The 22,817-nt window shown below is 43.1% G+C and overlaps 1 protein-coding gene across 1 annotated transcript; it reads right to left on the bottom strand.

The window, feature by feature from the left end:
- Nucleotides 1–1,102: 1,102 nt before the first annotated feature.
- Nucleotides 1,103–22,734, bottom strand: fam53b (family with sequence similarity 53 member B). The gene is made up of 5 exons (XM_033612214.2): nt 22,572–22,734; nt 15,488–15,719; nt 14,581–14,635; nt 9,519–10,282; nt 1,103–2,211 (listed from the first exon to the last, which is right to left on the bottom strand). Exons 2-5 carry the CDS (start codon nt 15,575–15,577, stop codon nt 1,873–1,875), a joined length of 1,248 nt encoding a protein of 415 aa, XP_033468105.1. The 5' UTR covers nt 15,578–15,719; nt 22,572–22,734; the 3' UTR covers nt 1,103–1,872.
- Between the last annotated feature and the right edge of the window lie 83 nt (nt 22,735–22,817).

Below are 22,817 nucleotides of genomic sequence, written 5' to 3' on the forward strand. Positions count from 1 at the left end.
TCCCTACACTGTACATCTAAACAAATCTGTTTAGACAGAACGTCAAGACTTACAGTGTTCGTAGGAATTTGTATGTCCACTCACATCACCTTGCATCTTTTGTTTAACTTCATGTGCAGTTACACCCCATCCAACATTTGCTTCACAGTCAGTCTGAACACACGTTAACGTTTTCAAACTGGACCCTATTTTCCTGTGTTTTTGTCAAAGTAACTAATGTAGACAACAATTTTTGAAATTGGTGCAGTATTGAGTGAGAAACAGGCTGCAATTCAAAGTTAATGGGCAATTGTGCTCCGATTTATACGTCTTCCGAAAGTGCTTGTGTTTGCCAATGAGGCTCAGACTGTTTTAAAGTGTCTGACAACATTATGGAGAGGATGCCTGCAGAGACAGGCCTTTTTGTTAAGGAGTAAGATCCTTTTTGTTTAACCAAAAACAGCCCCAGAATCCCGATGGCCAAACCAACCAGACTCCATTTGAATAAGCAGTTATTTTATTATTGTAAAAAAATACTTAATCCAAAGTCGATAGAAGCTAAATAAAACTCACAAAAAGTATCTTGATTTGTCTTCCCTCTGTTCCAACAATCACCAGCTCTGGTTTGGTTGAAATAAACCCTAAATTCACCCAGTTAGATGTAAAAGTATGTTGGCTCTGTACACGCTAAAAATACTGTTTATTTAAATGGAGTCTGGTCAAGGTTGAGGGTGGCGATTTTGCAGTTGTTTCTGGTTAAGCAAAAAGGATCTCACTCTTAAATTAAAAGGTTTATCTCTGTAGGGAACCTTACAAATGTTGTCAGACACTTAGGATAAAAATCTGAGCCTGTCAGTGGCAAAAACAAACACTTTTATAGGACATAAATTGACGGTGCACAAATGCCCCAAGCCGTCATGTTTTAGCCTGTTTCGCCACTGCCTGCTGCAGTGCTCTCGCTCACTACTGGATCAATTTCAAAAACTGTTGTTCCCATTAGTCACTAAGACACAAAACTAGGAGGTTAAAGAAAGGTTAAAAAATGAAGGTAGTGACCCTTTAAGAACACACATTGAATTACTGTATGTGAATAAAGACGATGAAATAACAGGATTACAAATGACACATTTAAAACTGTGTTTTATTTGTATAGAAATATGCTCATGTTTTACATAACTTTGTAGTTACAAATCGTAAAAAGAAAGAATATTAACGCTATTAGCATCACAAAGTTCCTCTCACACAAACGGGAGCATAGATCTCAGAGAGAAGCCTGATGTTACTGTGTGAAATGTTAAGCTCTTCAATATACTTTACAGGTCGTGTGTGCGTGCAGCTTGCTGCTCAGTAAGAGTGAAAGGGACTTTACTAACAGTAGCTCTCAAAGTAGTCTTCATTTCTGTCCGTCATGTACTCATGTACTCTTGAGGAACGTCACAGGAACGGACACTCTTTTCTAGTGCAGAGAATTTATACAAACCTGCTGTGAATTCTCTCCAAACGCAGTACAATGAAGATTATCAGGGTTACAAAGAAATGTTAAAGACCCCAGTCTCTGAGCCAACATTAATATATCACTTTTATATTTATCAGTTCTATTATCTCCACCCGAATCTGTCCTCCACGACTTCCTTGTTCTCCTGAGACACAGTTGAGATAACGCACAGTGTGGGAGTAGCTTCTGACTACACAAAGCCTCCAAAAATAGGGGTTTAGCCCACAAAGCTCCTGCTCAATCTCTCCTTTAGAAAAAAAAAACAAGTGCTGGAACGCTCACTGCATTAGCTTTCCACTTGCTTTGTCCTTAAGACTATCAGTACTGTTTACTGTACCACCTGGTGATAAACTTTCAGTCCCCTAAATCCACGTCCCCTGAGAGGAAGACAGTCCAGCTCAGTTCCTCTCAATTTGCTCAATGTCGAGCTCGCCTCCAAGCTGATACACGTCCTTCCTCATGCTACACAGCCCCGCCCACAGGGGCTCATTGTCCTTCCCGTTGGTCGTCCCCGGCATCCAGTCCACCTCCTCAATGGTGGGGTCTGACGGCACGTTCCTGGTGATCTCGTCCTCTTTGGTCCGAGGCTGAACGGCCTCCAAGCCGCAATCGTTTGCTGATGAGTCGTCAGTGTCACACTGAGAGGTGCTCCTGAGAGTTGGGAGGGCCTGGCTTGACTCACAGCTGTCTTCAACTGTAATTCCAGGGCAGCTTAGGCTGTGGAAATTCCGAAGTTTCTGTGGAAATATAGAAAGATGATTTTCTTTAGAAGCATAAAATTGATATTGCCAAGGAAACAAGCAAACACTCAAACTGTAATAACTTAACAACCTGGTTCCTTTTTTCCCATGTTTTTGTGTGAGTTACTAATGGGAGCAACAACTTTTGAAATTGGTCCAGTATTAAGAGGGCTGCAGCTGTCAGCCCTTTTGCTTGTTTTTGCCACTGACAGGCTCGGATTATTATTCCAAGTATCTGACAACATTATTGAAAGGATTCCTACAGAAATCAAGCTTTTGTTTAAGAGTTAGGTCCTTTTTGTTAACCAGAAACAGCCTCAACATTCCTATGGCTAAACCCACCAGATTCCATTAAAATAAACAGTCATTTAATCATTGTGAAACACACTTAGTTTAAGATTGACAGAAACAAAATAAAACGCACAAAAAGCATCTTGGTGCGTCTTTCCTCTGTTCCAACAATCACCAACTCTGGTTAAAATAAACCCTCAAGTCACCCAGTTAGATGTGAAAATATGCTGGCTCTATACACACTAAAAATACTGTTTATTTAAATGGAGTCTGGTTTAGGTTGAGGATGGCGCTTTCATGGCTGTTTCTGGTTAAACAAAAACGATCTTACTCTCAGGGTGCTTTCACACCTGCCCTGTTTGGTTCGGTTGAATCAAACTCAAGTTTTGTTTGCCCCCTAAGTGCGGTTCGTTTGGGCAGGTGTGTACACAGCAATCATACTCAGGTGCGCACCAAAACAACCGGACTGAGACCTTCTTGAAGAGGTGGTCTCAGTCCGGTTACAAACAAACTCTGGTGCTGTTCGTTTCTGGTGAGAACGTGTTCCGACCTGGATCTGAACCAACTGCAGTCACATGACACAGTGTTTGGGTTAAACATGAGCATGTTACAGTCCTGGAGGATTATTAATGTGCACCTCCTCCTGTACTGCCTTAATATGCACATTCAGCACATCCAATGCATCAAAACATTGTTTTCTAGTTGGAGCCGCGCCTCGTTTTCAAACTGTATGGTTTGACTAAAATGAACAATGACAGCAATATAGTCCACGATGAGCAGCGCTAAAATCAACCTGCGTAGTTGTCCCTCCATTGTGACATTAGAAAGTGTCACATTTATCTTGCAAGTGTACTCTTCTTCAACGTTTTGTTTACTTCCTGGATTTTTCCCACATGGAAATTCTGACCAATCAAGAGCAGCTGTCTCACGCAAGACATTTGATCTGGTCTGCTTGTAAATGCTGCCGTGAGAACACGAACCAACTCTAGGCAATTATGCGGCTTTGTAACAAAATAGGTCCCTGATTCGGACCAAAGCGAGACAACTCTAGGTTCGAAGGTACCCTTAAATAAAAAGGTCTGTCTCTGTAGGGATCCTTATGAATGTTGTTAGACACTTACAATCATAATCTGAGCCTGTCAGTGGCAAAAAATTAGCACTTTTAGTGGACGTACATTGCTGGCGGTTGCAGTGCTCCTCAATACTGCACCAATTAAAAAAAGTCTTCTCTCCATTAGTCACTTTGACACAAAAAACATGGTATACAGAGTCCAAGTTAGAAAGTTACCCTTTAAACACAGCCAAATCTTTGGTCTGGTAGGAGTCCATTGCCTCCGTGGTGATGGCGTATTTGGTGAGCAAATCAAAAACATTTCCTTCATCTTGGTCTATGATCCATGTCCTAACTAGGACACAAACTAAACCAAAAGGCAAACAGCCGTCCTATGAAAACAATCCCTCTACTGTACTCATACAGTATGTGGGTGAGTCAGTGAGGTCAGAGCTGGACACTGGACAAAAACCACTATAATATGAAAAAGTAACAAGAGTTGAAGGGTATAAATTTAGCCTGCATTACATACTGGAGCAACTGGTAGTTGGACAAGTGAGGCTATTTCATGTGAGGTCCAACAGGAACCCAGGCAGCAAGTGGCCAGATACCCAGAGGGCAGACATCACTCATGTTGGCCTTTTGACTCTGCCGGCCTTTCACTAGAACTGCACAATGAACACATACATCTGGGAAACCCAGAAACTTCCTTAGGCAAATCCACATGTGCCAGCGCTGCTGCAGGCAAGTCCTGTGGCAGCTGTGCGTGCTGGAGTGGAAGGCTTTATGACAGAGGCTTATCCAATCTGTGCAGCTAATGTGGTGGGGGCAGGACAGCTGCCTCATGCCTGACCACTACGGTGTTAGGCCAGAAGGACACAGGAGAATAGGGCCTCTGTGAAACCTCCTGTCACTTGTGTGCTTATGCAATACCTAACAAGGATGGGACTGTTGGGGGTGCAGGTCACAGCCAAGTGTATTAAATACAGCTGCAAATAATCGATCCTACTAGAGCACAAAGTGTCGTCATCAACCTTTTGATTTTGTCTTTAAAGAAATGTTAAAAAAGCCCAAAGGGATTCAGTTTATAACATGAGACGGGGAGAAATTTATGAAAGTTATGGTCCACGTCTTGAACCTGACAGCAGTGAGAAAGGTCTCAGCACCGGGCAGCAGTAGATCAAACGGGGCCTTGCTGTTTTTCTTGGCTCAGACAAGGTGGGTAACATTTGTCAGCACCAGGCCAGTGTCACACTGCTGCCTTCTGCACTCGCACTTCAGTCCCAACCATCAGATTTCTGGCCCAGGCCATGGGACCAAGGACTGATAAGGCTGTGTGTAGTCTGGACTTTAGCAAAACAGGCATAGCCATTGACATTACAGCTCCTGTCCAGACATGTTGTAAGTATGTTGCTATGACCAATATTTTGTTTAACATGGTTTTCCCACATAGTTTGCTTTCCGCTTTCCCCAACGCTGTGAGGCTAGGTTGACCTGTGCGAGAGCAGTGTTCATCAAAATGGCAGGAAACAGAGGAAACATTTGAGAGATTTAGCCATACATGTTTGAGTGTCAGTCAGACCAGACGCAGATGAGGAGTCTCGCAACGAGCAGAGGTATCAGAATGGTACGTGTAGTTAGCTTTTATTATTCACATTGTTTGTTAGCTTGTAGGCTAACTGGTAGTAGCTGATGCAGTGTTATTGGTCCTAAAACATTCAATAGTATCTGCATTGATGGGGTGTTGGGTAGGGTAGTATAGTGGAAAGAAGCTCCAGAGAAGATTTAAACCCAAAAGCTACACACACTGCCATGTTTGCTGTCAAAACTTTCACTATGCTAATGCTAACTCTGCTCTCTGTGCGGACAAGACCGCTCGGCGCTGGAGGTTTTAGGTGTCTTTGCCAGTGTTGTGTCGAAATCCGTTCCCCCGGTCGATATGTGTTTCCAATATTAGACAGCAACTGGGTTTCATATTATGCATTTAAACTAGCTTGTTCGGGGTACATTTGAACAGACAACGCCCTGTTCAGCAGACGGATGTTAAAACACCTCTCTAGTGACAAACTTTGCACGGATACAAGTCAGTATAGTCAAGGTCAGGCAGACATGCTGCCTTCAAATGGAACTTGTCGGCATCTTGAAGCCAATGAGACTAACGATTTAGCAAGTTAGCGAGTGGGACACATGATGCAGGAAATGCAAAGGCATGATGACAGTGGAAAAGATGAAGCCTTTGGGAATATCAACATCTTCCTCAGACATATAAAATTACAAAGAACTTAAATCCACTAAAAAATTTACATCCATGGTCTGTGCCATTTTTGAAATTGTGAGAAAACACTTCTCAACTTGTCAACTCTGAGCCTCCAGAAAGATTTCCACTTAGCAAGAGTCTGAGCGTAGCACTGAACATAAGAAAAACACATTTCTGAGTGGAGGAGGACTTTCTAACTTGGAGCGGAGGGGGCGTTCTGCAGAAGAAGAGCTTCAGGGCAGAGAAAACCTTCTTGTGTCCTCAATCAACTTACTGCACCACATCACAATGAGGGTCATGAATAAGTGCTGCCGGTGTCCAGTTTGTCTGCTACTATCACCCACCCCCCCCTCTCTCTGAATGAAATGGAGAAGACAGCCAACTCCTCATCCATACTGACCTTGACTCTCCGTCAATACAAGCTGATCAATAGCTCATGAGGCCCGGTTGTGGCAGCGATCCACCCACTGAGCTGAATTTACAGAAATCAATATCTCTTTACCCAACACGCATCTCCCCTGTGCAACGATCTATAACCTCTGCCACAGCTGCTCTGCTTCCTGACATTCATGGAGCCGCAGTGAGCCACGCCGAGGGTAGCAGTTTCTCTCTGGGTAAACTACACCCCTGTGGATGAGAGGGCACTTTAGAGACACACTCAGCACTGTGACCAATCTTTGAATAGTAAGGTGACTTTGAACACCGATAGGGTTACGCATGTGCAGCCCACGAGTTGAGTGCAGAGCAAGTTTGATCTATGGCCACATGCGTACGTCTTTTTATTCTCCACTGTGATTCCCTGAATTTTCAAAGTCGCACACTTCAGACATCTAGGTCTGAACAATCGGTCTATTTTTCAGCTTATCAAATTATCGTTTAGCGTATAAAATGGTGGGAAACAGTGCTCACCAAGAGCCCAGGGCAAGATTTTTGTCAACAACTTCTTTTTTGTTCATCCAACAGTCCTAAAACAAGGGGTGGAAATCTCTAGGCACCTCATGATTTGATTCTGATTCAAAGGGCTATGATGCCATTTTAAAACGATTATTGATGCATCAAAATTTTGCATTTCCTTTAATGATTTACTTCTTTTCCACTGTGTCACTATTCGCGACACACTTGTTCAATTGTTCTCTGATTGGCAGCAACCACCACTGGCTGTTTTTCCTCCAACTCCAGATGGAAACGTGAAATATGGTTTCTCATGTTTGGGCTTGTTTATACTCCCTCTACATACAAAAAAACAGATACGCCCTTTTCAAATATTGTAATTGCACATACTCCCATGCGTCCTTTACGTTGGCATAAATACAGCCAACACATGGCACTAGAGGCCAAAGTCAAAGGTTTCCGATAACAACAGATAAGGTGATGGTGGATTCATTCTGTTGAGCCATTTTTCAAATGTCTTCGTCTTCTGCTACACTCATATCTTGGTTAAACTACACTAACGTTAGACTATACCCACAAACTCCGGTGGTACTGCTCCGTTTCGTCTGTATCTGTAAGCTTTGAGAAAACTCTGAAGCTCCAGCCATGTTCATATATGGATCTAACGTTGAGCCCTTTTATGCTAGCTTTTAGGCAAAGAAGCACTGGTCAGATTGTATCCATATACAGATGCTCACGCTCCGCCATCCTCAACAAAACTCGTAGTCTAGCTTAGAACGTAGACACAGTGCACGTTACCTTCCGTTACTTCTTGCCATCCAGTTAGTTTAGCCGTGAGTAAGGAATAGCCTGGTCTTACAGAATTGTTACAGGCGATCATAATGTTGAGAACTGAAATTTACAATAATTGACTTATCTGGATCGAGACATATTCTTTCAAGAAAGAATCCGTAATGAGTCAAAGAATCGCAAAAAAACAAGAATATTCTAATTACAATGACATCCTCCTGAGCCCCGAAGTTTTGTTTGGTATGCATTTTTAATTTCTCCTAGCTATTTGGGATCAGTAGGACCTGATAAGTATAAAATACGTAACATTGTCAACGATAATTAAGCCCCAATGTCTTCAAATGAGTACTTGCTAATTAACAGCGTCTTAGCTTGTTGCTAAAATTGGTCAAATTTATTGCCATATCAAACTACAAACATTATTAATCATAAATAAACAAATTTCAGTCATAAAAAGTGATCATGTTTTGGATCTTGCCCTCGTTTGTGTAGGGTCGGCTGCAGACTGACTTGGCAGAGATGGCTGCCGTCTTGTTTTTACATGGATTAGTGTATTGTGCACTAGATGGCACAAAAAGTGTCCAAAGACGAGGACAACAGTTAAGCAGAATGGAGTGTAAGTTCAAGTAAGCCCAAAATGTGATGTCCTTATGAGGTCACAGGGTCTCAGGAGGATATAAACCAAAGACAAGCAGCATATCTTTGCATTTGAGAAGCTGGCACTGACAAAAGTGGCATTGTGGCTTGATAAATGACTGAGCGATTAAGCGATTGTATAACTTCTCCGGTGATTTTGTTTTTTTTTAATGTCGATTGACTTATCAGCACTGCCTTTGGGTTTAGTTGCATAAGTGGGGCAGAATATCTGATGGCATTCTCTCTAGGGCTTGCCTCAAAACCACAGTCACTTGAGAAGTTTAAAAAGAAATCTAAAAAAAAGATATGATGCAATAAAACCCAGCAATCCCATTTAATAGAGGAACAGAGAACACAATGCACAAACAGCAGGAAAGATCCAATGCTAACAAACTCAGCACCCTGACGTTCCTCTGAGAAAATATTGTTGGTTGCCTCGCCTAGGGCTTTTTTCTCCACGCTGACCTCGTCTGTGTTTGGAGCGTGTGTGGCGTCTGCTTGTCGTGTCACAGCAGCGTTGTTGTTAAGACTTTGCTGAACTCTGAGTGACTTTCTCAGAGGGGCCAAGTCCAGCTCAGTGTTAATGATCCAGTCAGTGTACATGTGAAATTTTACTATGTGCGTCTGTGTGCTGTGTGTGTGTCCGAGGGGCAAAGAGACAAACGCCTGCCAGGATGTGCAGATGGAACAGATTGTCTGTTGACTTCAGAAATGGATCAGCCCAAGCCTAGTTTCATAAGGCCATTTCTTTTAGAATTAAAAAGTGATCATCTGACTGACATCTTAATTCCTGCTTTAATCAAATCTTTTTTTATCCAGAAGCACAAAAACAGCATTCTCTGCTTTTATGCACTCGTTTCTGCAAGTGCAAAAACGAAACCGCCAACTGGAATGTGACCCGGAACAGGCCTGCATGAATGAACGGTCGCCTTCATTTAACAATGCCTGACAATGCCTGCAGAAACACTTTGAGGTGTGCTGAGGGAGAACAGACACAATGGCGTGACCTTTGTTGGAAGTGTTTGTTTATCCAACATGGAAGAGCAAGTTGCCACAACAGCGAAGTATATCTAGCTAATGTTAGTGAGACTGATGGACCTAGCAGAGCTTCCAGCTGGCGTGAACATTTCCTGAGGGTCTCATCTCTTTATCTTGAAAGTGATCTTTTGGAGCACATGAGGAGATCTGTGGCAAGTTCATCCGAGAAATGAATGGCACATAAAATGCCACTGGAAACTGCCTCTGATAAATTATGTGGCACTCTAAGGTGACACATTAAATATAAAGTTGTGTCAAGTGATGTTTAACAGGATACACAGTTGTTGTATTTAATCAAGAGTATATTGTCCTGATTAAATATAAGACAAAGCAGTTTCTTTCTGTACCAACCTGGGTCATCTTTGCCAGGTCCAAAGAAGGCCTTTGTTTGTGTGTGTCTGCTGGTCTTCTGCGCTTCACACCAATCTTCTTGTCATTGAGGACACACGGCTGTGAGCGACTGCGGGCGAGACCCCCCTGTCCACCACGGCGCTCCAGCTCTGGCGTCGAGTCAGGGGAGCTGGGTGGCGAGGGTCCACGAGGCTCAGGGAGGCAGATCTGTTCATGAGAGAGGTAGAGGGGCTGCGCTGAGGGTTCGGAGGACAGAATCATGGAGGAGGAGGGCGTCAGGCCGGTGAATGCGGAGGGGCGGGCGGGATGCTGGGCGAAGCACGGCAGCTCCAGGGTGTTGGAGCGGGCAGGCAGGCTGAAGCTGGAGCTGCGCTGCATGGCCGGGAAGCCGAGCTGCACGTTCCCCACGCCGCTGCGCTGGACGCTGCCTCCGCTGTGGCACCTCCTCTTCTCCACCGTCGTCCACACACGAGAGCCCTGGGGGCGCCAGGTAGAGCGGCAACCGCCGAGCTCATCTGAGCAGGACAGGGACCGGCACTGCCGCTTGCTGGGGGGTGCAGTGGAGTGCGAGGACGCAGCCTCAGTCAGGCTGAGGTCATGCAACAAGCTGGTGATTGTGGTCGAAGTGGAGCCAACATCCCAGTCCCAGTGGGAAGAACTCTTGTGCACCTCAGGAAGAACGTCCCACAGGCTCTCCAAGCTTGTCCCAACTGGCCTCTGCTGTATGGCACAGCTGTGACCCACATCACACCACCGGCTTGTCTCTGCAACAAAAGACCAGATTCATTTAAATTAAATAACCTTTAAACAAGATTCTCATGTTAAGTACAGTAAATGATTTTTGGGGTTATTTGCACACCAAGACCCTGAATTTTGGCTTATGGTTAATGAATGAACTTTGGTTTATGAATGAACTCAAACAGATGATCTTGAAGTAACTTTGCAGCTCTGGTACGGTTGAGCGATACGGCCTTTACATGATATTGCACAATTTTAAGGCGACACACACGATACACAATATATATCTCAGTATTTTGAAATCTCCTCTGAACTACTGTAGACTACTAAAATACTAAATTACTAAATAAACAACTACTAAAATAAAGTTTTAGTACTATTATAATAAAGATATAGTACCGTCACGGGTCCATCCTGAATGGACTACAAGTGACAAATGTGTCAAGTTTGTAAAAAACACAATTTATTTTAAAGTACAGTGAATTTCCGGAACAGAGCTTTTATTTTTGAAGTGCCATTTCCTGCTGTAGAATGACTGACCAACGGACAGCTACATGACAGAGACAGCAAACTAGCTCGACGACATGGCCAAATGCAAGTATGACACTGTGTGGACCTTGAACTAATGACTAAGGAGAAATCTGGACCCTGTGGCTGGACCAACTGGGAACCACTGTTCTGAAGCTTTTATCCTGAAGTGTCGGGGTTTTTCCTGTGAAACTGAAGCTTCCGGTCAACAGTTAACAGTTAGTGTAAAGTTAAACCATTACAGCAACACTGTTATAGGAGAGAATTTATTTACTGTGAGCAATAAATAAACTAACAGCTCTCCAGTTCATATATTTTAATAACATTTGCAAGACACACTGGTGCTCCATGGTTGCAAAACACGACTTATTAGTAACGTTCTGGAGCCCTGCATACACAAAAACACACGCCTCTCCTGCTTACACACTATCGACATGGAGAGAGCGGTCTTGATGGGTGGAGAGGTGTGTGAGACTTTCTTTTCTTTTCTTTTTGTATTTGTGAGAGGGAGCGAGCCATAGGACTGAGCGAAAGAAACAAAGCGCCAAAGCCAGTGTCATGCTAGTGGCTTAAAAAAAAAAAGTAACATGACAAGTTATAGTCAATGTTCACGTAAATAAACTAACAACTCTCCGGTTTATATATTAATAATATTTGCAAGATGCACTGGTGCTCCATGGTCGCAAAATGCGTCTACATTGTCGCGGTCAGGAGCCCTGCAAACTTCTTTTCTTTTTGTATCTGTGAGAGGGAGAGCGCTGTAGGACCGAGCGAGAGAAACAAAGCGCCAAAGCCAGTGTCATGCAGGTGGCAAAATAACATGACAATTTTTGGTCAGTGTTTGCAATATAGTTGTTTCATATACATCCCACATGGAACAAGCCACGATACATCGAGTATAATAGACATATCGCCCACCCCTAAGCTCTTGTATTGGCTTGTAAAACCTCCCTCCTCCTTTACACTTTATTTTTCATGAGGCATGACATCATCATGGCTTGAGGACTGCATTTTATTTCAGTGTCAAAAGGAATTTGAAACATCAAATTTAATGTGCAGGGTTTCTACATGAGAGCTTTTGGATGACAAATTAGAAAATATGCATGTGCAGACTCCATTAGAAGAAGAACACAACAAAGAATTACATCAGGCATGAACCTTTGAGACGCAACCGTCCTGAAAACAGTTTCTTGTGCCAAGGTTCTACAATCATGAGAGGTCAAGTTTGGCAACCTCAACATCCATGACACTGCTCCAGTCTGGGTCAGCGCACTGGTCCCAGCAGCATGTGTACTTTGTATTGACACTACTGACTGCTTTGTGTAATTGGCACTAAAAATAAACCCTGTCCTCCAGGCACTGCTTTAGTGTCACAGTCTGTAATCACAGCTAATTGGGAAAGGGAGCTGATCTCAATGTCTAACTGACTCGATATCAAACCTCGTGTCTGCTGGAGCAAGGCGAGATAAAATGTCAATAACCCGTCATAAACAGTCTGGCGGCTAAAGCGTATCACCGTGTTTATTTGTTAAGATTGACAACAGTTTTATATCAGAGCAGCTCCCTATCTGCCATTACTCAGTGGCACAATAGCTACCATGCCAGGAAAGCACCTGTTATTCCTACAACAGAAACTCTGTGAATTACTGAATGGGTCAGCCAACTGAACTGGTCAGTCAACTCTGAGTCAGATACCTACCGGCGAGGCCTCTGCCCACTCCTGGTATGCAAAAAGGACTATTCTTCTCCAGTGGAGGTAAAATCCTAAAATATCATCTACAGTACACGGACAGGAGGAAGAACATAGGGCCGTGTTAACAACACCTACTGGTACTGCTGTGTTCTCTGCCAGTGTTACACACTCAATGCCAAGTTACTGCAAGGGCAGAATACCATTTAATCTTACAATACAAAGACCGCAGAGGCTGTTACTCACAAGGCTGGGTGAACTAAGGATACTGGCCTTTGTAGTCATAACCACATTTTCAACTTGGGGACAACATGTCCACAGCTTTATGGCATGCAGGAGTGCCATGAGATCCCTGCTAATGATAAGCCGCTAACACGTAGTCATTAACGCGCAGTCGTCTTGGCTGAAACACCTGTCAGACATGTTTCACATAATGCCGTGTGACCGTCGACCAGATGCAGCAGAGACGGGCTTGCTGCTGTTCTGCCAATAATTTCTCAGAAATGTTACAATACAGCGAGCCCCTCCAAACCACTGCTGTCACGAAACACCTGACATTTCCCGGCTTCTACAAGCAGCTGAGGAGCGTTGTAAGAACGTATTTACTTGTCAGGTCCAGTTTGACATGATAAGTAAGTAGGTCAGTACCAAATGTTTTGCTTCGTTTTTTTTTTTTACATTTGAAGCTTCTATTTTGGTTTTTAAATGAAGCCTTGAATGTCTGCCATCATATTTAATGACGTCATGACCCCCGAAAAAATGTATGAAATCCTCAAAGTCCTAAATTTGAATGAAGAGTTTCATTGTTTGAATGAGTTAAGCTTTTTTTCATTGAATCAACTTTCTTTAATGAATAAATGTAATTTATGTTGCTGTTAGACTGCCCCGTTAATACAGAAGAAGAAGAAGAAGAAGAAGATATACTTAATTAATCCCCTGAGGGGAAATTCAATTTTTTTCACTCTGTTGTCATATACACACAGGCCCGAAATACACACACATGCACAAACAGGACCTATACATGCAATAAATAGTTCATGCCTGCTCTCAGTTGTTCCAGTTGTGTGCGGCAAGCTGGAGCGCAAACAGGTTTTTAAACCACAGTGAGAATGTTGTTTTTAAAGGGCTGAATGGAAACATATACTGATTGAAGCAGAGTATTTAATTAGATTAAAAAAAAAAAAAACAAACATGTTGTGAATGTTGGAAATAATTACATCTGTCTTTTTTCACTAAATTTGATTTTCGGACATTATAAAGCTCTGAAGTTATTGGAAAAAACTATCCTAATCAGCCACCACTGGAATCTAATTCGACAACTATTATAACACTTGTATTGTTAGTGCATAGGAACACTTGATTTAAACAGAATGAATATAACTTCCAAAAAAAATATGCTGATAAATGTTGATTGAGACTTCAAATGTCAATGTGATTAAATCTTCAAAGTTTTGAACTATTCGGCGCAGCCCTACAAGTAAGGCACATTGAGTGACCTGTTCTATTTTGTTCTAAAAATGTCAGCGTGCAGCCTCGCTCTGTGGACGATAAATAAGGTGCAGACTGAGAAAGTACGAAATACAGTGAGTGCTGGGCGGAGCAGTGAGTGACAACAACCCTGCCCACATTTAAGAGTACAGTTTGTAGTGGAAACACTAGGGTCTAGGTACCATGTCTGAAGGGTTACTGTTGGTTCCAAAGGTACCATACCAAAAGTGTTTGGTGGAAACGGGGCTTTAGTTAGGTACAACAGCAGCACAAGAGAATAATTATAGATTTGCTAGATTAGAATTTAATCTATGAACTCTTTCAGATAAAAAATGCAACTAACTATGAAGCCTTTTGTTAAAAAAAGAAAAGTTTTATAGATCATAATAATTTGAAGTGTATCCCAGACTCCCTGACAGAGTGCCATGGACCCCACTTTGAGATTGACTGACTTCCACCAAGGTAGAATTTCCTGTTATATCTCTATAATTTCTTGACTAAATTTCCAGACAGTGTACTTTTACTGAAATACTACTTTGGTTCTTTACTGCCAAAAGTTATCCATCTCACCCTTCCAGGCATGAATGTGTATTGATGAGAAAGATGTCAGACTCTTACCCATGAGTCCACAAGAGAAAAGTGCAGTCCCCTGGCTCATGGTCTGTGCCTGGAACTGCAGAGACGCAAGAGAGATTCACTGTCAGCTCGCCAGAAAACAAACAGTCACATTAACAGGTGTGTGTGAAATGTACAGGACGTTCTCGCAATAATAAGTCAATAAGTAAATAAAAGTAAAAACCTACATGAAGTCAAATTTTGTTAATGTGTAATTGGCCCTGAAGTGCAGCTCATCAACTCAGAGAGTTCCACCATAAATGCCTGTGATTGACGCTTCGCCTGTGAGCATGATGACTTCATTTCACGTGGCTAAGAGGGCAAATGCAGTCCACATTAGTGGGGGAATTTTCTCACTCTGTGCTGGCAGAGAGGAGGTTTCTACTGCATGGATGCTGATTAGAGAATGAGTCAGAGTTGCTCAGCCTAGTGGAACTAAAATACTCCATTGTCATTTTGAGTAAAGTAAATGGAACACGGGGGATTCAAAACCAGATGACAAACGCCCTGGTGATAACACTTGGCAGTTATTATGATGCAATTATCAGTAATTGTAACAAAAACATCCCTTATTCCCAATCTCCAACATCCAAATACGTATTTTAACACCGCTTCCTGACATTCAGTCAGGCAACACGTGTGAATTTTCCAAAGAAAAAAATGAACACAGGGGAAGCTAAAAGTCAAATTTAAGCTCTGATTGAAGTTGACATTATTGGAAAATATAATGTAGAGCCATAAAACTGCTGTGGAGCAGTGAGTGACCGGCAATTTCCTGACTTAGAGCAGCACCTTGTCATCGTTCCCCCTTCGCAAGTGCAGCTGAAGACCATTGGCGAGGCTACAGGTGAACATAAAATGCCACATGTCACACAGAAAAATGCTTACACAAGGTAGAAAAGAAACTCACTGGGCCCAAATTTGCACTTTTGGGTGTTACATCCTCGGCGCCCTTCTTTTCCAGTGTTTTCTTGAAAATGATCACCATGGCAACACACATCCTTGTCCCAAGTTGTTCCAGTGAGGGCAAGAAAAGCTGGCGGCCATCTTGACAGGCATGGTGCAAGCGGGCTGGTTTCTCATAAGCTTAAGACAGCAGCCCTCGACTCCTTCAGGAATGTGCTTCACTCCTCGGCCCGATCCTGAGCGGACACACAAAGATGAGCACAGGATTAGAATTCAGTACATTTCTGACATTCTGTCGACCATATAAGCGGCGAACAATCCAGCTGGATTTGGGAGAACAGATCCCCCGGGTGGAGGCTCTGAAGCACACCGTCAATGGAGAGCAAACCCAATTCTCTCTTACAGGAATACTCAAAAGAAAATGTCTCTTTTTCAGTATCAAACATGACTTCAGAGGTTGCGCTGAAAAGTGAGTAGCTTCCTTCTTTGGCTGGAATTGCTGCAGTTAAAAAAAAAATATATAAAACACTCCATACAAACTTTTCAGATCACTTCTACGGCATCTTTATGCTTTAAATCTGTATGCTAATTATCTCTGCTACATGTAAGCCTGTAGGGGATCATGCATTTTGGTCGGTTGTGTCCATCTGTCAGCAGCTAATCTCGCAAACTACTGGACCTTTCAGCCTAATATTTTGTGTGCACGTGTATGACTGTATGTTCAAGGACCTCTCGTGGTTGTGGTGATTTACAGTTGTTGAAAAACCTGTTTTATACCACCATTGCCTGCTGATTCCTCACTCTTCTTAACCTGCCAGTTGGGGGCCGCACGTTTTTGAGCGCTGCTCCAGCGCGGCGCAGCTGCTGCTTAGCTGCAGAACATGTAGAGAATAGGAGTCTTGCCTGTTATTTCCGCGTGACGTGCGTTGTTTTTAGCAAAAACAGACGTGGTTGTTTGATTGTCATATTATATTGTACCACCTTTCGCTCATAGACATTTCCATGTCAAAATAAAAGCTTTCTGACAATGTTTCCGTGGACACAGTTCCTTAATATGTTAACAAAAGACTTTTTAGCTTGTAGTATTTGCAGGACTTACACAGCTCTATAAATGAGTATCAGCTTTTTATTGTGGAAATACAGCAGTTATAGCAGCAGCAACACTGCCTGTGTGAACATCAAATATGTTCAAGCCCCAGCAGTTCAATGAGGTAACCGCCACACGCTGCTCACGCAGGCAGTGTGGCCTGGACATTAGGGTCTGTTGCAGGCCACATTTTGGCCTTTGTTGTGGCTCAAGAACAGAACAGAGCATTTAGCCTGCCCAATTTGGTCATTATTCCTTGATATGTGGGCTTCTAAATTAAGTTAACAAGCAGGCTATGTAGTTAAATTGTTTGTTTTGGCCTGGCGTCTGAGGCGCTAGCGCTACTGTGTACATGGAAGTAGTGTATTTAGCTATGTTGTGGAGAAACTGTTGAGACTGTGGAGAAGTGGATCATGCTGCAGGAGGAAACTTTTATTCCATTCTGTGAATCCAAGCTGTCAACAGCTACTGTTCTCCATTAAGGAGCAAGTAACAACTTTTCAGAGCCAGTAAACCATTGAACCCTCAAGCTCATCTTGCACACATTCAACGCGTAGAGACTTTAATTGGAATTGTTTGGAATCTGAAGTCACTGTAATCCTCCACACCGGCACTCTTGCAAACCTGTTTAACACATACAACAGTGAAAGATGGAAAGTGGAAAGTCAAGAGAGGTTAGTGGGTTGACAAGCACCTTTAATTCTTAAATGAGCGTGCAAACATTACAAGCAAACACTCGCTTTGATTTGCAAGGCATCGCCCATGTCGCCGTGTGCAAGTCTATAAACTGAAGTTGCACTGCATCTTCACCTCCACGGTGTCACCAAAATTGGAACTTTATACCTTGTTTTGTTCTTGCCTGTCGATGTGGAGGATTATCAGTCATCTGAGAGAGCAAGTTTCCTCAAAGTGTTCCACACTGGAGCGCAGAGAGGGAATAGAGCAAAGTCAAAGTTGTGTAATTGAATCCTCAGGGGCTGGCTGGGAATAGCTGACCTTGCGGTTATCAAAACAACCGTCTTTGCATTAGAGCTGCACCGCAGTTACAGTATGCAGCTGATTAGCCACAGATGTAAATCTATAAAATCATCAGAGGATTTTTATTTTTATTTTTTTACAACCATTAGATCAGTTCCACTCGAGACGACGTCAGGTAGGGGACTGAAACAAAGTGAGGTGGCCACAAGATGGTCATGTGATGCCTGCAAGGTCAGAGAGTGTCTGTTTGAATGACAGAACAACTGCAAGCAGAAAAAAAGGAGAGGGAGACGGTGTACGTGAAACAAAAGAGTGCTCTGTGCAGAAGATGAGACACCGTGGGAAACAAAAGAGGCGACATCTGAGTTTGCGGGTGGTGGGGTGGAGTGTGTATGCAGGGGTGGTTAGGGGGAGGCGGGGGGCAGCATCACAAGACCCTGGGGGAGCTCGACATACTGGAGGTGGTGTTTGCATTCAGCATATGATTTCCATTACTAACACTTATCACATCAGGAAAACAACTTAAACACAAGGATGTTTTTTGCGGAGTTCTACAAGGAGATCAACGCGGTTCAAGGATGTCTGGCGGCTTTAACTTGTGGCCTCTGTGAATAGAAAAAAACAGATCAAAGCTCGGAGCTGGAGTAGGTCAGGCCAGCTTAGACTGTGCGTGACCATTAACCACACAGATCTGTGGTTCACAGCAGAGATAACTAGGGACGTGGAGGAAACAGTTGTTTATATATTACCATTAATGGCTCGGTGAAGGATGCAGATGGCAATGACACAGAGAGAAAAAACCTCGCCCAAAAGAAATTAAATTGGCAAAGACAAGAACAGCACTTAAACATGATGTTTACCCAAACTAAAAGGACACTAAATGATGTTTTCCTTCCCTAGAAATATGGGAAAAAAAGTCTGACTTAGCATGACACTTTGGACTCTACACTGTAAACAACGTCCACTGCTCCTAGTTACAGCAAATCGCGACAATTTATCATCTTTCTCATGCTCAGGCATTACGTTTTTATCCCATAAATCTGAGCTGAGTGCTTTAAATGGGCGAGGTTTATAACGTAATTATAAACATTCCTCTGCTCCATGACATAAGTTGAACACACAATTATAAAGGCTAACCTAGCCCCACAGCCTTTGAAAACCATTCAAACTCATGACAGTTTGTGAATAGAAAACATGTTGAGAAGCGCTGGCAAAGCCCTCGTCTGCTTTTTCTTGTACAGACAAAGCTTACCAATCATTTCCAATGCTTAATGGATACACCCAATGCACTCACCTTATACTGAGCACACTGCTGTGTTTAAATATGCAGATGAAGCCATAATCTGTTAAATGAGGCACCTAGAATTTTTGCCCATGGGGTGCCACTACCCATCTGACGTCAAAGCCTGAATCACCTCCATAGGGGTGCTGCCGTTATCTGGAATCAGTTGTAGTCTCTTTGCCTCTGCAGGCTGATAGCTCTTTATCTGGGTTGGGGCAGCAACAACCATGACAACTGAGAAGTCTAATCTCTGAGAAGGGGAAGAACGTTGCAGGACGTTCCCCCTCAGACGAGACTTTCCATCACACGCAAACGGGTCTGCAGCGACAGCGGCCTTTCCTGAAAGACAACAATAACGCTGCTTTGGACGAGCTGACGGGACTCCACACTTCCTTTGTGGTCACCACAAGCCTTTCAAGCGTCGCTTTTTTGGCCGTGTCAGAAGTAGCAGAGCTATTGCGCAGCCTAAATGAGCGATAGATAGGACAGGAGAGGAAACCGCAGAGCTGATTGGGTCGGGTATAAAAGCGAGGGCCTGCTTTTGAGTCAGCTCAACTTTCACAAGCCTGAACAGACCCTGCTCTATTTTCTACAAGAAGATAGGACACAACAGTACTGTACTGTTAATGACGCTTTTCTAAGACTCACAAATCGGAGTCAAGTCCAGAAAGACTACGGACTGTCAGCTTAACCATTACAATAGGCATCTAAACTGTTGTCACCCATGAAAGCTCTGTTTCCCCAATTAGCGCAGCTTTTCCATACATTGCTCAGACTGTAATCCCACAGGTTAGGCCAACATTACATAAGGATTTGGCAGCTTTGTGTCTGACTGACAATTAGAGCTAATACTAATCCATTTTATAGCACTTGGACAGCTGGTGGAAAACAACACTGTTTGAAATCATTCTCGCACATTGTATAGGCTACTGAGGAATGCATGTGGGAACTACTTGAACTATTTTTAGGATTATCACACATGCTTACATTTTTTTTTATTGAAGCTTTCACCTGTGTAAAACTGATACAAAACTAACAATAACGGCTTAAATGTTACGCAGAATTTTCAGACATCCTCCTTTGACATTCCTGCATGCATGGCAGTGGGCTCTGTGTCCTGCTCTCAACAATCCCAGGATTGTGGCCGTCTCAGTAATCCGAGCATCTGCTGAGCACCTGAGACGGCCCGACTTGAAACCTAACTGAGGGATTTGTGCTTCTCTTCATCGCCGTACCACTTGTGAAAGGAATGCTGGGTAAAAGTTTAGCTGTCCCCCTTCCGCAGAGTGATTCCCTGGGAGAAAATATGCATGTTCTTTAAAAGCTCGCTTCCCCGAGCTATTGGCTCTGGTGGCCTACTTCCAATTGCATGGCTTGTACAGGATCCATATTTGGACTCATGTTTGAGCAGTTCCTCGTGTCATAATGGTGAGTGTGTTTACAGAGCATGCAATAAAAAGGCAGACAGACATGCAAGGCTCATGAAGACCGGATAATTGAATGACAAATTGGCAAACCAGTTCTGCTTTATTTGTGCAGCGCTATGCATCATACTCACTGTGAAAACTCGAGGATTTTGAAACCCCCAAACTTTCTTTGCTGGTGTCGTCATTAATTAGTTGCCACAAAGGGCAGGTGCCGCCAACTTTGCCACGGCTGACTGACTGAAAAGCAATTTATGAAACTCATTGTAAGGTGGAGGCCAGCCCCACAGCTGTCCGCATGTTCACAGACATTAGGCTATGTCAAACAGGAGGCACACTCTACATTTAAAGCAGTGAGTGAATAGTCAGAAATGAGCATGGCTGGGAGGCTTCAATAGTAGTTATCAGGCTCAGTTGAGGGCCTGGGGTACAGCCAAGGTCTCCCAAGCATGCAGCTGCCCACTTACCATAAACACAAAGGCTCAGCATGGCTATGCATGGCAGCCAAGGAGGCCTACGTTTTAAAGCAGGCCTGCTGTTTAATCATCTCATACATAATCACTTGCACTGTATACATTTGTCCAGAACAAGAGCTTTGTTGAGCTCGGTAATCAAGGCTTTCACCAAACCTGTCCAAGTTGGAGAGAAATGTTGTCCACTTGAATGCTAAATCTAGCAAAGTCTCTTAATTACAAAGGGTTGGAGCTGGAGACACAACACTCTCCTACTCCCACAGCAGAATAACACCATGTTAATAATGAGCAAGTCACATCCAGTGGCTACAGCCATATTAACCTCAATCAAAATTAAGAGTGGGGAGGAAAAAGCACTTGAGTCGAACATGCAGGAATTTATCCCTCCCCCACACTGCATTTCCACTGACCATATATACATGACACATGAGAACGAAAGGGAACTATTTTTTCCCCACATAAACAATATCATAACAGTGATGCTACAATACACAGGATCTTAGCGAGACTTTTCAGTGATACAGACAAGAGGAATCATCTGCAAGCTCTCATAGGCAGCCTCTTTTGTACTCCAGCTAAAACTGTTCAACAGTTTTTCAGATGAGCCTGCCAGCCCTCCAGGTGGATGCCTCTCAGTTTCAGAAGAAAAGGCCTTGAAAACTAAGCTTGTCCAAGTAACCAGCACAAACAGTCCCTTAAACCCCTTTTTCCAAAATCCCTCATGAAAGGGAAATGAGTTTGGCAAAGAAATTGGTGTGACGGGAGCTCACAGAATGTTACACGCAGGCTACAGAGCAAACAGGATTTTGAACTCGACGAAAAGGCCACTAGCGACTGATGATAAAATATGAAATGTGCACGCTTGAGAGGTAAAATGACACATCTGTGAGTGCCGTTTTCTCCTTTCAGACATATAGGTTATGCATGTTTGAGCCACTTATGAACTTCAGCAGTCATAATCATGGCCATGGGACACTGAGAAGTTCAGGTTTAACAAGCTCTAGTGTTTATGATCGCACTGAGTGCTTAAATTGCAGAATCCGTTGGATTGTATGTCAGCCAGCTCGGTCTTCATACCTGAGGGGAAGGTTGGCTAGATAAAGATAAGACAACAACATTCCACTGCAACGGCACAAACTGTAACATACAAGAAAAAGGGTCTAAGAGAGACCTTAATGATGGGACACCAAATAATGTGGCGTCACATATAGATCCATGCACCCACTGGCTTATTATAAATATTACAATATAGGTATAACAATTTGCCAATAGACAACACTCAACTGATGTCATGAAGCACTTTGTCAGCTAATATGACTGAGTTTACACGTATTATCCAACAATCCCAGCACACTTTCTGGGCTTACATACATGAAGAATATGAATGGGTGATACTGACATGAATGCTGCTTTCATTTTAGGACTCTGCATATATATGGACATGTCTGGGCATCACATAAACGCAGTGACACTTGTTTAATTAACCTTCCCTGCAACATTTGATCACATTGAGTCTTTAACAATGTGTTGAATGGCAAAGCAGATGTAATATTAATCAGAAAAAGCCTTTAAAAACCACTTAAAGCTGCATTTATGTATGTAATACCTCCAGACAGGACAAAAGAGCCATGAGGAAAAGTTGCTAAGCTAACTTATTTTAGCTATGTTACGTCCAACAACTCCATAACTGGTGTTCTAGTTAAATATATGAGCGTAAAAACCACCGTTAAAGCGAATAACACACTTTCAAAACACAAGGGAGCTTCACACTTTATGACCTAGCTTCACTTCTTAAGTTAGCTAACACACACACACTTTATTATTTGACCAAAAGTAGCACTCACGGTGAGCACCTCGTATCTCCAACGACACCGGGCAGCGGGTTAGTGTCGCTTTACCATGATGGGTTTTGTTTGAAGCCGAAAGCAAGAACAAGGCGTTCAGGCAGGACGCAAGAAGAGCAGCTCACTTCACGTCCTGCTCCAGGCGGCTCCTGCAAACTACAACATTGCCCCAGTGCACTACTGTCCAAGACTGCACGCTAATGAGCCAGTTACACTAGCGTACCACTTCTGACAGGGGGGAGGGGG

This window comes from Epinephelus lanceolatus, chromosome 21 (assembly GCF_041903045.1).
Source record: "Epinephelus lanceolatus isolate andai-2023 chromosome 21, ASM4190304v1, whole genome shotgun sequence".
Classification (NCBI taxonomy): Eukaryota; Metazoa; Chordata; class Actinopteri; order Perciformes; family Serranidae; genus Epinephelus; species Epinephelus lanceolatus.